The sequence below is a fragment of the Spermophilus citellus genome (genome assembly GCF_964194105.1).
Source record: "Spermophilus citellus genome assembly, chromosome: 11".
NCBI classification, from domain to species: domain Eukaryota; kingdom Metazoa; phylum Chordata; class Mammalia; order Rodentia; family Sciuridae; genus Spermophilus; species Spermophilus citellus.
In genome coordinates, this window is record NC_138192.1 from 89,090,781 (window position 1) to 89,108,628 (window position 17,848).

General features: G+C 30.7%; 1 protein-coding gene across 1 annotated transcript; it reads right to left on the reverse strand.

The window, feature by feature from the left end:
- Window positions 1-1,546: 1,546 nt before the first annotated feature.
- On the reverse strand, window positions 1,547-17,487 carry ZSWIM2 (zinc finger SWIM-type containing 2; the record flags this gene model as incomplete). Its single annotated transcript, XM_081262179.1, has 9 exons — window positions 1,547-2,356; window positions 3,241-3,394; window positions 5,324-5,439; window positions 6,107-6,191; window positions 8,038-8,289; window positions 9,334-9,541; window positions 14,284-14,324; window positions 16,077-16,153; window positions 17,323-17,487. The coding sequence occupies 9 exons, from the start codon at window positions 17,485-17,487 to the stop codon at window positions 1,547-1,549; spliced, it is 1,908 nt and encodes a 635-aa protein (XP_081118305.1).
- Window positions 17,488-17,848: the final 361 nt, after the last annotated feature.

Sequence of the window (17,848 nt, forward strand, 5' to 3'; positions counted from 1 at the left end):
TTTCCTCCCTCCCCCTTCCTTTCTATCTTTTTCATACTGGGAATTGAACTCAGTGGTGCTATATCACTGAGTTACATCCCATGTTTCTTTTATTTTTTGTTCTGAGACAGCATCTCACCTTGGAGTTGGGATACTTTTGCCTCAGCCTCCCAAGTCACTGGGATTACAAGGCATTCTCCAGCATGCTCAGCATAATCATGAGCACTTTGTATACAATATATTACTGAAAAATGAAACCGAAATAATTGCAGGATGATAATTAACAATCCTGACAAGAATAGTGTCCTTATTACAATTTTCTTATAAAAAATGAACTTGGGGGCATTGGTTTTTCTCCACTAGTATCCCAAATTCTTTCATAGCTCTTTAAGTGTTCTGCTTCCTAAGCATTTTTTATTCACTTTTGAGGGATGATTTTAAAAAGAAAACTGCACTATTAGAACATAAATAATATTTGGTTAATTGAAAAATTATTTTGCAGTTTCCTTAAAGCTATTTTTCAAGGCAATTAATTTGTTAAAATCCTAGATTGCTGATACATCAAAAACAAGAAAAAAATTTCATTCAATTTTAAACGCAACTCCTTTTCTCTCAAGTAAAGTTTTTGAGCTACATTTTTTTGTAATTTACTTTCTGTCTGATTAACTTCAAATTAATCATTTATTTAAATTCAAATGCTATTTTAATAGAGCTTTGGTTGATGTCTTCAAAATTTGTTTCATAAAACTATGTATTTCATTACCACCATGACAAAAAATACCATGTAAGTTTTTTTCCCTATTTACAGATAATAAAAATCAATATCATTGATTTTAAAAATGATATTTGAAAATTCACTGAGTTATAGAACATAGAAATTAAAATTTAAACAAAATAAGAATCTAAGGGTTACATTTTTCAAATGAATTTTGAAGATATAGTTGTTTTAAGAATAGAATGGGTTTATAAAAACAGTTCCTTAAATGATTATGGTATCAAAATATTTGGTACTACCTATAGAACATAAATTTCTTTAAAATGGTAAGAACATTATAAATGTTTATAGCATTATAATTGACATTTGTTTCATGTATAGGGAACCTCCTTCAAGGAAATAAAGTAAACCATAAAACCATGATCTGGATTTTCCATAGGTTTGTGGTAATTATTGGCAAAAAGTAAAACAAAACAAAACTATACAAGCACCTGGAAATAATCCCTACGTGTTGTTATGTTCAAGTGGAACAATTGAAAGCAGTGACTCAAAGCAGAGAAAAATCTGTATCTTTATAAGAAATTTAATCAGTGTAAAATAAAATATGAAAGCTCTAATAATTATTCATAATTTATAATATACTGAGCATATTCATTAAGACAGTGCCTTGTCTTGTAAGTAATGGGGTAATTTCCTTTAAGCATGGTAAGTTATTCATAGACAAATAGGAAAGAGGATAACAGAATTTTATATACATTTGTCAAGAATGTGTATATGTTTTTATGTTCTATAAATAAAACATTTTTATATTGAATATTGAAATATTTTCTGGTGCCAATCAAAAATACTTTTTTACAACTGAACTCCTTCCATTATTAAAGATAGCTCAGTATTTTTTGTATTTAAAGGGCAAGATACAGGTTGTCTTGATAGATGACTACATCTTTTTCTAATTTTCCCCATACAATTATTATACCTTTTAGGTGAACTAAGTTTAGTTTTACCCCAATTGATAATAAGATTTAAATCTTCTGGAAGTAAAGTATTTGATTTCCTGTTGTCTTCCCTTATTTTAGTACTAAGAGTCTTCTTTGGATCAAGGGTAATATGTTTACGGCTTTTGGCCATCTTTTGATTTTGACCAGCGTGGCACTTTTCATTGTTACATGGGCTTTCTATTCTAGTGGGACACATAATATTCTTTTTTGAAATAGAAGGAAGGAATGTTTGAGATATTTCTCCAAAAGGTCCAGTTGGTAAATCTTGAAGATGACTGGGGAAATGTTGGCTAATTTTATGTTTATAGATTAATTTTCTTGAATGTGAATCACTTAATTTGACTGAGCATAGATCATCTATTGTTATGTTCTGATAAGTATCTATTGGACTTGGAAGTGTATTTAACTTTTCAAAACTACATTGAGATATGTTAGGTAAGATTCTAAGTTCATTTGTCTTTAGGACTAATCCAGTACCAGGAACAAAAAGTTTTGGTTCTTCTTGCTTTGACAGATGGGCGATGTCTATGTTTGAAGCAGACTGATGGGCTTGTCCATTCATTGCTGTACTGTTCCATAATAAAGGGTTATATATAACTTGTCCATCAATAGGGCATGAATTACACTTGTGGAATAACCAATTGTCAATACACTTCCTATGAAACTTAAAACAAAAAGATTGTAAGTTAATTAGATTATAAGTTAATTATAAGTATAATTATCATGTTTAAAATCTGCTTTTTAAACAAAATTTCCCAGCTTCATAATTGTGTATTAAAATTATTTAGAAAAAAATTGAAGGTAACTTTAATTTATCAAGTTTTATGAAAATATTTTGAAATTTACTTACAAATGATTTATGGACTTACCTCCAATTTTCAATAATAAAATGCAAAGTCTTGTATGAATATCAAGTCAGTAAAAAAATTCACCATTCAAGCTATTAATTTCATGGTATGTAATTATTTCTAGTGAATAAAAATTATTAGAAATTTTCAACCAATTGGAGTTAAAAATTGATCTCATAATAGTAATATGTAAAATAACAAATCACATTTTTGGTTGTAAAAGGAGTTATCAGCTATTTGAAGTATGGGTGACCCCAAAGGTATTTATTGAAACAATTTTATTTTGGGAAAAACTTGGTTATCAACTAAATAGTAATCATGCAATACTAAGACTTTTATTGTAGTGAGTTTATATGAAATAATTAACTATGTCATTTTAGGTATTTATTTCACCTAAAGGATTATAAAAATATATAACAAAATGTTAGCATTCTGTTTCTTTTTAAAGATAATCAAAGCAGATAATGAACCTAATACCATTCATCTTTCCTAGACAGCATATACAGAAGTGAGTCCTAATCATGAGGAGGCAGAGTTGCCTTCTCAGAAATCCCTGCAGCAGCTTGTCTACCTCTATTGTGCAATCTGAACATCTCTGCACATAGTACAACTTGAAAAATGAAAGTAGAAACTTTAATTGTCACTTCGTTTGTGAAAACTGGTCCCATGGGGAAGTCAAAATAAAATGCTGTGACTTTACCTTATGAATACATGGTAGCAGTCTTACATGTTGACCAAGATGAAATGACTTCAAACAAAGTCGACACTGGTACCCTGGAGCAAGCAGCTTACTATTTTTCGTAATTAGTAGGAGAGGTAGTGACTTTACAACGTGTTTTGGTGTATACACCTGACTGAGGGAGAAAATGCAGAGATACCTGAATGTTCATATGTGATTACAGATCTGAAAGTAATCCATATTACAGGTTTTCTACATAAGTAATGCAACAGAACCCAAGATTTTCTTGAACCAATGATAATAAATCCCATACATTGTAGAATTAAAAAGTCTATTATATCTATCCTGAAGATGATGGATCCAACAATATAAAGAACAAAGTTTAATTTAGTTAGTGTAAATATATGTATATCTATATCTATATATTAATCTGAATTACAAAACTAGAACAAAATTTTGATGAGAGCTACATACTCAAATTATTTCAGTATGAGTCAACACTCAGTGTATGTTTAGAAAAATTAAATCCAATTTACTTTGTTAACTGGTAGGAAGTGGAGTGTACAGGTAAACCATATTACATATTCTGGGCTACTCTGTTAAATTGGTAATCATAATCTGTGAGGAAATTCATTTTCCCTTGGGGTATATCCTTACTATAATATTGTTAGACTAACCATCATAATGAAGTTGATATGTTAATTGATAATGAACCTAATTTGATTCTATTAGCAACTGGCAAAATAGATAACACAAATATTTAAAAACAAAAGCAGAGTTAAAAGGCCAGATGCATTCCCATTATTCAAAAGTCATTCAGAATAGTCTCCATATATTCTTGATAAAAACTCCTATTTCTCATTACTGTTCAGATGTGTTCCCATCATGCTATAAAATTGCTTTCATAAAGGTCATCTAATTTCAGTTAAACAAGTTTGTTTATAGCATTCCTAAGGTTATCCCTCCTTTTTTTAACTTGAAATTATTTCCTTTGTTTATTCCATTTTCTCTGCCTAGAATGTCCTTCTTACTCCAATGTTCTCTTTCTAAACCTTCTATTCCCTTATCTTCTAATCCAATTCTTAGTTATACAATTAAATCAATAGGATGAAATGTGATACCTGAAGGGGATATGAAGATGAAGTGCCTTTGAATAAGCTAAATATATGTCCCACAGGGGCTTTAGTCTCCAAAATGTGTGCTATATATCCATTGGACCTAAGTTAAATGTCCACTGAGGTTTGAATAGAAACTTACGTATATGTGAATATATGTATATGTGGTAGTGGTGTGTATGGGGGGGTATATTATATGTATATCTATATATTTAATGAGAATAAGCATAGGTTTTATTTGGTTAATTCATTAGAACTTTAAAATAATTTCAATTTTACCCTGTCCTTTAAAATAGTCTCTTTAGAATATATTTTACAATGCATATAATTTATTAACAATATTATTAATGTTCAATTTTATTCAATTAATAAGGAATATGATAAAAGTTCTGGAGATCCATCCACTGTAAACAGTCCAATCTATGTTCTGAAATATGACAAATCTGTTCATGGGCTGAAGTAGACAGGTAAAAGGGTGGAATGAAGCAGCAAACACCTCCCTCTCCTAGAGGCCAATATCAAATCCCTTTATATCTTTTCTTTATATAATTTATGATAGTTTTAGTTTAACATCTATTTAGATGATTATTTGCTGAGAAAACTGCTGTGTCCTCAACCTAGTACAATCTGATAGAATTAATAATAGACAAGGTTATTTGACTATTTACATGTGTATTAACTTATTTCATAATAAAATATCTTATGAGATTGATTTTATAATTATTTTCATTTTTAAGGTGAGGAAGATATAGCCAAGAGAAGTAACTCGCCCAAAATTTACATAGACAACATGTGGTTGAACTAGGATTGAATTCAAATAGTCTGACTTCAGAGTCTTGCTTTCCACTTGTATGCTACAATGTCACCTAGAATATGGTAAATACTATATAAGTATTAAATCAAGGGATAAATACAAATTTTTTCAAACTGAAAAGTTATTCAAAAATTCCAAGCCATACAAGAAATGTACTTTTTACTGATAATCTCACCCTTGCTTTTCCTGAACATGTAGCATCTCTTCTTCTTCTATCTCATTTTTAACATTTAAATATTTTATACCTTCATCCAGTCTCTTGTCTAATGATCTCCATCTTTGGTTTCTCTTCTATAATATGTAAAAAGTATATGTTACTTTGTAAGTCATGGGATTTTTATTTTGTGGATTAAAATTAGTAGGCTGCACATCAATAAGATAATAATGTGAATGATACTCATTATTTTTAAACATATCTATTATTTTTTTACTACATTAAAGATTACAAATTGTTAGCAAGTCTTTGAGTCTCACATACTATACAGCTACAGTGATGACATTATTTTTAAGGTAAAAATATTCATGATAATTGAAAGAAAAGCTAGCATTATTATTCAGCACTAGGAGATACTTTTAAGTTCAAATGATCTTATAAAGTTCCATGTTTAATTATTGTTGGTTAAAAAATTTAAAGAGAAAACTATAAAGTTTACTACTGATGTTATGATAAGCCAATTTATAAGGCTGAAATATTTTAAAACTAATTTTCAACTGTGATGGCTACAGTTCCTCTTAATATTTATTTATGTCATCAGATGCTTGGTTTTAATAAATTACCAGTGCAATTTTTGTACCTTTTGTACCCCCGCAACAAAGAGTTCTCCTGAGTATATGGTTTTAGGTTTTTATTTAAAAAAATCTTTATTACAGTGTTATCTATTCTTCTTCTTCTTTGATTTACTTAGCTTTACAACAAAATAAATTAAACACTATATTAGATTTGAGATGGATACTGTACCTCACGGAATGTAAATGTGTGAGAAAGGTGGCAGTAGCTATCAAAGCATTCCTGGCATAAGTGGTATTCTATACATTCGGTACACCTGCAAATGCAAAACACCATAATGTGCAAGAATAAAAAATCCAGTTATTGTGATGGCTTTTCATGAAAATTCTTATCAAAACTTTCTGGGAACCATCCAAACATGACAAGGTCTATTTCAAGTCTCACTGTGTATTAGTTTTGTACTGCTACTGTAAAAATTACCAAAGCTTTATTAGCTTAAACAACACAAAATTATTATCTTAGAGTTCTGTAAGGTAAGTCTGACATGGGCCTCAATGGGCTAAGAACAAGACATTGGCAAGTCTGTGTTATTTTTTGAAACTCTAGGGAAGAATCCATTCCTTGACCTTTCCTTGTCCTGTTCTTTGCTCCATCTTCAAAGCAAGAAATGGAGTATCTCTCTGCCTTTCTTCCAACAGCCTCCTTTCCCTCTGAATTTCTTGCTATCCTCCTCCACTTTTAAGATAGCTTATGATTATAGTGGGTTTACGCAGGTCAAGATAATTTCATTATTTCAAGGTAAGCTGATTAGACACCTTAATTCCATCTGCAACCTAATTCCCCTATGACCTGTAGTCTAACCTAAAAGTTCTTGGCATAAGGGTATTGAAATACATAGGATACCACTATTGTACCTACCACATGCCCCTTTCATGATGCTGTCCTGGATGAAAAGTTTTTAGTCATCTCTTTCTCTAATTTCCTATAGGATTTTTTTTTTTACACCCAACCACAAACGCTGGCTGTGTTCATGCTTTTCCTAGAATCCTCTTTAACCAATATTCCTTAAATTAGTTGGACATCTCCTGCTAAATGTCTGTCAAAATTCCGCCTTTTTTCCTCAAGCTGCAGTGCTCCTTTGGAGCCTTATCAGGCTAACAATTTTCCGATAAAGACTTTCACTAATGATAATGATTTTCTGTGTGACACATACAGAAAACCAAGGAATAAATCCAAAAGATAAAGGTATGTTTGTAGTTGGGGTGTAAAAAAATGTTTTATGGTTTTATGAGAAAATTTAAAACATATAATTCAAATTGGGCTTATCACAATGTAATTCAAAGAAGACGGAAAAGTAAATGCATTTCAGAAAAGTTTTTAATAAATATTGAAAGAAAATATTTTCTTAACATATCATTAACTTAAAAATTTTAGGGCTGGGGTTGTGGCTCAGTGGTAGATCGCTCATCTAGCACGTGTGAGGCCCTGGGTTTGATCCTCGGCACCACATAAAAATAAAGATATTGTGTCCATCTACAACTAAAAAATAAAATATTAAAAAAATTAACTAAGAAAACACAATATTCAATGCATAGCAATTAGCTGATGTTTAATTGTGGAAATTGTAGGAAAGTTTGGAGTTACTCATAGCAGTAAAATTTATTAGCATTCTAATTATCTTGCTTTGTTGCTATTGTTGAGGTATAAGATATGAAAGAAAAAAATCTATACTCTTTGCAATTTGGAATAGATAGAACTGAATTAAAAATTCAGTAAATAGATGTCAATATCTTTTTAGCTTTATTTTAGGAGATTCTAGCAATGGCCTCATTGGTAGACCAAAGCATTTTAGAAGGAGTGAGAGATCCAGCAGGGCTCTGTACTTGGAACCTTATTTAGGCCAAAGCATCCTGCTAAGACAGGATGCTACTTCATATTCAACCTAGACAAGAATGCAAAGCCACTACTTTTGCAAAGTGAAGAAAATAAAAGGGAATGACAGGTCTAGAAATCCCAAATAAGCTGTCATAGGGAAAATACCATATGTGTAGGAGGAAGAAGGCAATATTAAAGATAGGTACTCTAATGCTAAAGTTTTGTTAAAAAAAAGAAAGAAAACAAAACTTTTTTCTCATACTTCTAATTTTACTAGTGATACTTACTTATAACAGTCCCCCTCAATTGGAAATTGTTTACAGTTATTACAGGGAATTCCAAGGTGTTTGTTCAGTCGTTCTTTCTCAGCTGCAGTCACAAGTTTGCTAGCATTTTGGAATTCTTCCAAAATAAGTTTCAGTGGTGCAAACTCCTTCCTGCACAGAGGACATTTCAACGTGGAAGTGTTTGATACTGAATTCTGATAATTAGCTAAGATCTTCATGCATTTTATATGGAAATTATTGCCACAGCCAAATCTATCAGAAATAAAATTTAAGTTTACCATTTGCATAGAGAAAACTATATCCATATATACATTGTATATATTCATATAAACAAGAATTTGCACTACAATGTTTATTTACCATAAAATTAGACTATGAAATAATTTCCTAGATATAGCTTGATTATACATACATGCACACACAAATCTAATTTACTATCTTTAATTTAGTGTATCAGAAATCCAAACATAAATTTCTCTCATCCCAATAAAATGAAATTTGCATCGAAATTTGTAGAATGAGAATGAATATAGTTTCACACCAAGAAAAATCATGATGATAATTATTATTTAAATAAAATACTTCACTGAGAGCAGGGGTACAATTTTTTTTAAAACATACAATATCTGCTAAAATGAACCCCTAAGAAATATCTACTGGGGAAAAATAATATTTGGTGAAATAACTAATTATCTTACAATATACAACAGAAATAGACACATTAAAAACTATAATACTGATGAAAATTTTGTCAAATAATCAGGAGGAAAAAGAATGAAATATTTCAGTAGTAATAGATGCCTAATTTCTTTAAGTCTAACTTTAAAGTGTCATGAAGAATAGTATGAATATGAGTCTCTCAATGAACATATTTTTGCATAAGCAAAATTTTAACTATTTAAGTTTAAAGATAGAAGTCTTAAAAACTGAGAATTTTTATAATTTCAAAATAAATTCGAAATCTTTGTACTACCCTTAGCCAAGTCATTTATTCATGTGCATGAAACAAAAACATGAAAAACTATACTACTTTAATTACTTAAATAGAGGGGAAACTAATTGTAATGTTTCAAATTTTCACTCTTAAAATGTAGTTCAGGAATATTTAGAGTAAGAATAGAACCTCTCATGAGCTATAGATTAGGAAACAAAAGAACACTAAGGAAGTATATATATCAGTCATAGGTAAAGATTTCTATTTTTTCCATCAACATGTATCATAATGCAATAAATTAGAAACATGTTAAATTAGAAATTTTCACAAGTTTTTAGAATCACAAGAGAAAATACTGTCACCTGCAAAAGGTGACAGGCAGCCTTTTCTGTAAAAGCACCTCTTGACAAATAGAGCAGATATCCTCTGAATCAATTTCCTTCTGTTTAATATACCCATCTTCTTTCACATGTGCATTTTCACTTGTTCCTGGTTGGGGCGTTTGAACTTGATGTATTCCCCGTAGCAAGTCATCTATTTCTCCTTCTACAAGACCTAATTGGAAAGCAGCTATTGAAAAATCCCAAAGTAGTAGAATTCAGTGGCAAATTTGGAAATATAGATGTAATAAATTACGCTGAAAGTTAGAATTTTCTTTCCAATATCAAAAAGCTTTAGTTGAATTATTATACTGACATTGACCATGTCTTTGTACTCCTTTATAACAAAAATGCCAGAAAAGAACCATTTATAAAAAGAATAAAAATTATCTCTCTTTTTTTTTCTTTTAGTGAAAAGGGTCAGGTTAAACTGCATTATAAGAGTTTTGGATATGATAATGTTTATTTTCAGATTGGTGTCATAATCATGTCCTACACTTTGATCTGTTCATTTGTCCATAAGCTAATATTTCATTGCATACAAAAGTATTAAAAGAAATAGGGCACAGATGCAAGAAATAGGTATTTTTAAAAAATTGTTTTTAGATATACATGGCAGTAGGGTATATTTTGACATATCATACATACATGGGGTACAACCCATTACAATTTTGATCCCATTCTTGTGGTTGAATATGATGTGGAGTTATACTGATAGTGTATTCATATAGAGGAAAGTTAAGTCCAATTCATTCTACTGTCTTTCCTATTCCCATCCCTGCTCCCTTCCCTTCATTCCCCTTTGTTGAATCCAATGAACTTCTGTAATTCCCCTCCCTGCCCTCTCTTATTATGGGTTAGCATCATATATCAGAGAGAATATTTGACTTTTGTTTTTTTTTGGGGGGGGACTGGCTTATTTAACTTAGCATGATATTCTCTAGTTCCATCCATTTACTGGCAAATGCCATAATTTCATTCTTTTTTATAGCTGAGTAATAGTCCATTGTGTAAATATACTACATTGTCTTTATCCATTCATCTGTTGAAGGGCACCTAGGTTGGTTCCATAGCTTGGCTATTCTGAATTGAGCTGCTATAAACATTAAGTGGCTGCGTCACTGTATTTGGTGTAAATTACTCCTCTTTAGAAGAACAGATAATGAGAGAGCAAGACAATTGTGCCTGTTTTCCTGTTTCAGCCTACTGTTCCCTGTCCAAGAACATCTTAGTGGCCAAGTTCTTCACAGAGTTGGTCAGTTTGCCTTGGGATGCTATAGGTACTATACTGCTTGTACCTTTGGGGATATGCATCTTTGAATTCTTATTTTTTTCTATTCTGATGTTCTCACGAGGAATTATGTTCTAAGAACCTATAGTTTTGATCACAACATCCTAGATTTTTAATTTCCTGGCCTACTCCTATCCTAATTTTCCCTCTCCCATTCTCTTTCTTTAACAAACCATAATTTAAATGCTAACTGTTATTAATCTCCTGAATTCCAGTCATCTTATACATTATATATATATATATATATATATATATATATATATATATATATATTAAATGATTTATAAGATAATGAAAAGCTTTGTTTTCCTGGAAAGACCTTAAGTTAAGAATAAAAATATTGAAGACATCATGTTATATTTCAATACTGAGACCTCTGTTCCTTATGGGAGGAGATACTTTAATTAACCTAACTGGAAAGCAGCTAGTGAAAAATCCCAAAGTAGTAAAATTGGATGAGAAAGACTATTTGTCACAGAGACATAGCAACATCTGCTCTCTAAAAGTAGGAAGAGAAAAATGAAGAACAAAAGATTATGCTTTGAAAATGAAGATTCTATAAGGCAGAGAAAATGCTAAAGAATGCAATTTCATAAAAGGAGATGTTCAGAAACTGTTCTATGTGGTATAATAAAAACATAATATTAGCTTTTGATGATTTTAAGCAGAGATTATATAGCTTTGAAAATACAAAGCAACAGAAATTCTGTGTGATAAAAGCAGAACACAAAATTCCAAAATACTATTAGACATGAATATATATATATATTCTACATATGTATGTATCTATATACATATATACATAATATTTATAATTATATATTTTCATAAAAGCAAAATAAAATTGAGGAATTTTATTATAGTTTTGTGATATACACTTAGAAAATTTCCCTTAAATGTGATCTTATTTTTAATCCATAAATAATTTTAAAAAATAACATTTAAAAGAAACTATGAGGTGACAAATCTAGGTTTTCTTGAGAATGTATGGGAAACAGAATATTTAGTGTTAAAAATTGATATTTGCACAATAAAATTCCTTGTAATATTTTTTATAAGCTTCAAAGAGAAAAAAGATCTCAAATTTCTCATATATAACACTAATGTGTAAAATTATTGTTCCCCAAATCCTTTTAGAAAGAGTATATAAATGATGTTCAAAGCATTCCCCCTTCAGTATTAATTCCACCCCCTCCACACTTATTTATGTACTCTATATAATCCCAATTAAAAAACTGTTCATAGCTTTCTTTGAATTATTTAAATTTTTGTGCATATTTGCTATTGCTTTAATTTTATGTGATAAACTTCAAGGTCATTAAGCTTTCTACTTTTTTTGAACATTCCTGTACTGTGTATAATTTAGGATTTTCTTGATGTTAACTAATTAAAACTTATTTTAAATATAGAAGATATGAAAAATCTTTATTTCAGTAGGAAGTATACATTTTCAAAATTAATATACATAATTAATTTAAACTTTTAAACATTCCCTTCTGGTTTTTATAAAAAGAATAGTTTGTCTTCAAAAAGTGCAAAGGAAAATGTAACATAAAATATTAGATTGGTACATAAGAACTTGCTGTTTTGTAGATAAAAAAATCTAAATATTAGCAATTCACATGGCCCAATTTATAAAAAAAAGTACCTAGTGAAATTTCTGGCAGATATGTAGTACAATAAATGTTTGTTGAATTTAATTGAATGGTGTTATATCATCTAATGAAGTGGCCATTGGCTATATATTATGCATTTCGATTTAGCTAATGTGACTGAAAACTGACTTTTAAATTTTGTTTAATTTAAATTTATAACTTTATAACATTTATAAAGTTATGAAAACTTTATAAATGTTTGTAACAATGTGTATTTTGTGAATCTATTTTTCAACTGAAAAGTTTATGAAGTCCCCATCCAGATCAAATATTTCCAATAAAAATATAATGACTGAGCGGAGACGCACTGTAAGTGTAACATACACACAAGATAGTATAAAAACAAAAAGAGAGTGTGGAAACAAAAATAACATGGCTCATAATCTTTACTCTGATTACATGCTCTCATGATAATATTTTGATATATTACATTAAGTTAAAATGTTCTTAAAGTTATTTCCTCTTTGTTCCTTTTAAATTCTTACCAAATGACTATAAAATTACTTATTTGGCTCATCTTATATTTATTTCTATTTGGAACCCTCTCAGTATAGAAGCTTGGGAAAATGATTTGGATACACAATGTTAAGAATAACTAAGCCTTTGGAGAGGCGGTCAACATTTAACTTTGTATGGATGGATGAGCAAATATGTATGAAACTGAACAACCCATTTATCACATATGAAGAGATTCAAAGGGAGAATTAAGGACAGAGTGAGATTATTTTATAAAAACGTTTTTCTGTCTAGAGTGTGAAGGAGGAGGTACAAAGTTCAGGAACTGAAAACAGTAAAGCTGCACAGAAATATAGCTAAAGGCTGAAGAAGATTGAGCCAGGTTAGAACATATGAGAAACAGGATATGTAGAATTTAGTAGGTACAATTGAATATCTGAGAGAGCATGTAAAATGAGACTACAAAAGAAAATTCTTGTGAAACACTAATACTAAATTATTTCCTAATATAATTTTAACATTTTTCTATAATAATAGGGGGTGGGACATGAGTGTGTATAAATAGAACCTTTGAATTTAAAAAAAATGTGAAAACTGTTTACCACTTAAATTTTTTAGGGATTTTATGAACATTTATTAATAAATTTTAAAATTTATTAAATTAGATGGGTCTAATATAGATAAATCAACTCCTCTATTGCAGAGAAAACTTTCATAATGATAGTAGCTTTATTATAAAATATAAGAATTTAAATGATCTGTAACTGTATTTCTTTTTCTTTTATTTTGAGGACTCTGAAATTTAAGATTATATAATTATATGACTGACTCTAAACTCTTATTTAAGTACTGACATGAAAACTACTTTTTTAAATATTTTTTTTTCAAAACAAGTTCAGTTTACTTTTTTTTTTTTTTTTTTTTTTTTGGTACTGGGGATTGAACTCGGGGGTACTGAACCACTGAGCAACATCCTCACCCCATTTGTATTTTATTCAGACAGGGTCTCACTGAGTTGCTTAGTGCCTCGCTTTTGCTGAGGCTGGATTTGAACTCACTATCTCCTACTTCAGCCCTGAGCCACTGGGATTACAGGCATGCGCCCCCGTGCCCGGCTCGGTTAGTTTACTTTTTTGAGTGATGTTATATGTCATGTTATCTATTTGTGGGATTGGAAAAACTGCATTTTTATATATCTCATGATAAAAATAGCTTTCAGTACAAACATACTGTGAATCTTTGCTTAGGATTAGGAAAGTTATTTTCTATCAAATAACTGGCCATTGTTTTATCTGTTTTTAATTAAGTGCCTTTAATTTTGGAAATGTCATATAAAGTTACATTTTCTACTAAAGAAGAAAAATGTTCCAACTTTTAAAAGTGTAACAAGCTGGGTTACAAATAGGTATCAGATTCTCCTGAAAAATAAGCATCTAAGTTTATATTATGCTTAAATAAAAATTCTTCTATTTGCTAATTTTAAATTAGTAAAACAACAACAACAACAACAACAACAAACAGAACACTTACATTCATGATTCCTTGGAAGCTTGAATTTTTTCAATAAGACCCTAATATTCACAAGTAGAAAAAAGTAAAATATTTATTTTTGACAAGACCACAGAGTTTTCAAAAATTTAAAATAGAAATATCATTACAGAATTTGCACCGCTGAAAATGTTATGAATAAATTTAAAGCTCATCAAATTTCTGTTATCCTAGTAGTTAAATTTATGTTTTAAAGTAAACATGTGAAAAAGTATGATTAATGGAAACAAAAGACATCTGTAGTGAAGAGATTTATTAGATAGTCCATGTGTTTCTTATAAGATACAGTCCTTCAGAGAGAGGAGAGTGAGCAAATTTACATATTCATCACACTACCTTTAAAATTCCCTGCAAACAGGGGCTGGGACTGTAGTTCAGTGGTGGAGTGCTTTCCTAGCACATGTGAGGCATTGGGTTCTATCCTCAGCACACATTAAAAATAAAAAATAAAATAAAGGTATGCTGTCTATGTATAACTACAAAAAAATTAAAAATTAAAAAAATTCCTGAAAACAAAGGAATTTTCTGGATAGAAGTCAAGCAATTGTTTTTCTACAAATACCACTTTAATGGATAATACAAAAATATTTTCAAGTCTCACCAATTGAAATGTGACTTTTTAAAAAGTGGTAAATACATTTTAAGTTCTTATTTAAATATATTAAATATACTTTTGCATATTGAATATTGAATTATGATTCCATTTAGTTTATGGTTAAAATACTGTACAAAATGAGTTTCAAACATTAAATCAGAACAGAATATAAAAATAAAATAAAAATGGACATAAAATAAGAATGGAAAAACCTATTGTAAGTATAATAATAAAACTAAATTGCAAGTGTTGAAAGGATTATATTTTTATCTTCATGTTAACAGGCGCAAATAACCTGTCACTACATACTTAATAAAAACTTACCAAAATGAAACAGCAAAAAACTTGTGAGTCAAAGCATTAGGAAAAAAAAAGATATATACTGTTTTATTTTTCTGTGAAGAAAAGCATTATATATATGATATACAGAGTTTCATTTTTTTGGTTTTATTTCCCCCTCAAATATCAGTTATAAATTATTTCTAATTAATTATTTGTTAATAAAAATATAGGCAGGCAAAACAAATTGAATTGAATTGGATTTAAACTAAATGGAGATTGTTTTGTTTCCATTTATGGGGTTAATTAGCCTACAAATAGGTTCCGAATTTCAGATTTGAGAAAGATGATCTTCAATAGGGTCCTACTTCTATTGTTAAGGCTTCATAACTAAATGTTCATTGAGCAGGAAAACTTTATTAAACTTGACCAACATATACTAGTATGAAAAAGGGTGAATACTTTCCAATCCTATGACTATGTAAAGAAAACAGAACACTTTTGATTTTTAAGAAAATGTATTTTTGGAGACACAAATTTGTTAAAGCACAGTAATGTCTCAAAATGAACCATACAATTATCATTAGTGGTGTGAATCAGGCATCCCCCTCCCCCACCCAGTTTTGTAGTTAGTTTACATTTATACACATAATGAAAATCTAAACATTGTTTTTGTAAATTTAAAATAATTACATTATTAAATGTTTCCCAATTTAAACTTAGTTTTCAGAATGAAAGGGAATATTGAAGAACAAATTAGAAAGGTATGAGCATTTTATCTTTACATTTCCTCAACACTAAATTTGTTTAGTTTTGTTGTATTTAAACCATGAAAAATCACAAAATATGTAATCTTTCAAGATGGTCCTTTGTGAATGATCTTCATTAGAGAGTCACTTACCAGCATATATGCTTACAAAGCTCCCTTTTTTTCAGAAATGTGGAACAGTTACAAACATGAGGATTTCCTAGAAAAACCTTCAAAAAAGGAAAGGTATACTTTTAAAACATTCCAGGTAATTTTGAGAGAGCAAAACTGAGTTGGTATATAATTTGATTAAAAGAGATTTGAAGAAGTAATTTGGTTTAGGTAACTTCAAACTCAGTCTATTGAATTGAGTCTACTGGGAAATCTTAATTCTTGACCCCTCATTATGGGCTAATTTTTCACTTCCATATTCTTTGTCTTAGTTAACGACTTACAGTGTGAATTAAGACAGTTTTTAAAATAATATGTACTCCAATGAAAATAAAGTTTGAAATCATAAAAATAAAATGAAATAAAAAAAATCCTCAAACAAAACAAACCAAACAAAAAAACCAAACCAAACACCACCGGCCTGAAACCATAAATTTCTTAATTGTAAGGACATTCTAGCTGGAGTGGAGTTAAAAGCTCTCTGTAAGGTAGTTTACTTTCCATTTTTATTTGTTCATTTTTATTTTGCATTTGGAATATCATTTTATTCAAGAGAACTAATTTTATTCACCAAAACTATTGGACAGAAGAGTTTTAAAGCAAATGTTATAAGCAACAGTAAAAAAAAAAGCGTTTTGGACAAGAATAGATTAATAAGTTATATTCAGTACTGTAAAATATATTCAGCCTTAAGTTAAAAATTTCACCACCTGGCAGGTGGTGTGGTGACTGGGTTCTGACTGGTGAGTATTGGTCCCTCAGCAAAATAATAACTTTTATTCATTAAGATCTATCCAAACCACCACCATTTATTAATATCCTTTAACCAGGCCTTGTTATATTTTTAAAGAGAAACTGATTTTATTTATTTAGTAAATATTTACATTACCTAAGATGATTTTTAGAATTTCCATTTTGCTTAATTTACTGGGCTAGTGGTTTCTAATAACAGAACGTACAAATGCAAAACGAACATGTCTATAAAAACCAAACATTTACAGCCTGAAGATCAAGGGTCATTATCTTACAAGAGTTGGAGGCAATTTGGGGTCCTAACTTCCATATATAAACTAATCTGATGACTATTTTTTCCTTCTGTAATTTGTACATTTTCTAGTCTGGGACACTTGCAGGGATACACCTTTCGGGCCAGGCAGCGAGTGTCTGCAGTGGCTAAATTCATTGGGCGGGCCTGGGGGGACCGAGGTGAATTGCGGGCGGTAGTTACTCGGAAATCCCTGTTCTCTGGCTCTTCCTCCCTCAGCAGGAAGCCGGTGGGGCCCATCTGTCGTAGGAGGTAGATGCTGCTGTTCAACGCCTGGTCTTGTTGCCAGCTGAGGCTGTCGTTCAAGAGTCTTCGCCTTTCAGAGGGCCGGTAGCCTCCGCGAAGCATCCTGCCTGGGTGCAGGCGGAGGCGGCTTCTCTGCGAGGCTTTCGGAGGCACCCTAGGGTCTCCATGACAACCGCGTGCTGCCAGCCGGTTGCCTTGGTGATGGCGGTTAGCTTCTGTGGCTTCCCAGCGTGCCTTGCGCTGTGGTGGAGCTCCAGACAAGGGTGCAGGAGGGTGTGGATTCTGCAGTTCCTACAGCCTGCGCTGCGTTCTGAAGTGAGGCTCCTGACTGAGAAGTGTTTCAAATAACCAACTGACGGGCTTGAAAGCTGGCTGCCAAAGGCCTATCTGTCAAATCTCTTGCGTTCCTTCTGCTGGGCTGATGAAATCTTGTGTATTACGACAGTTGCAAGCCCAGTAACAG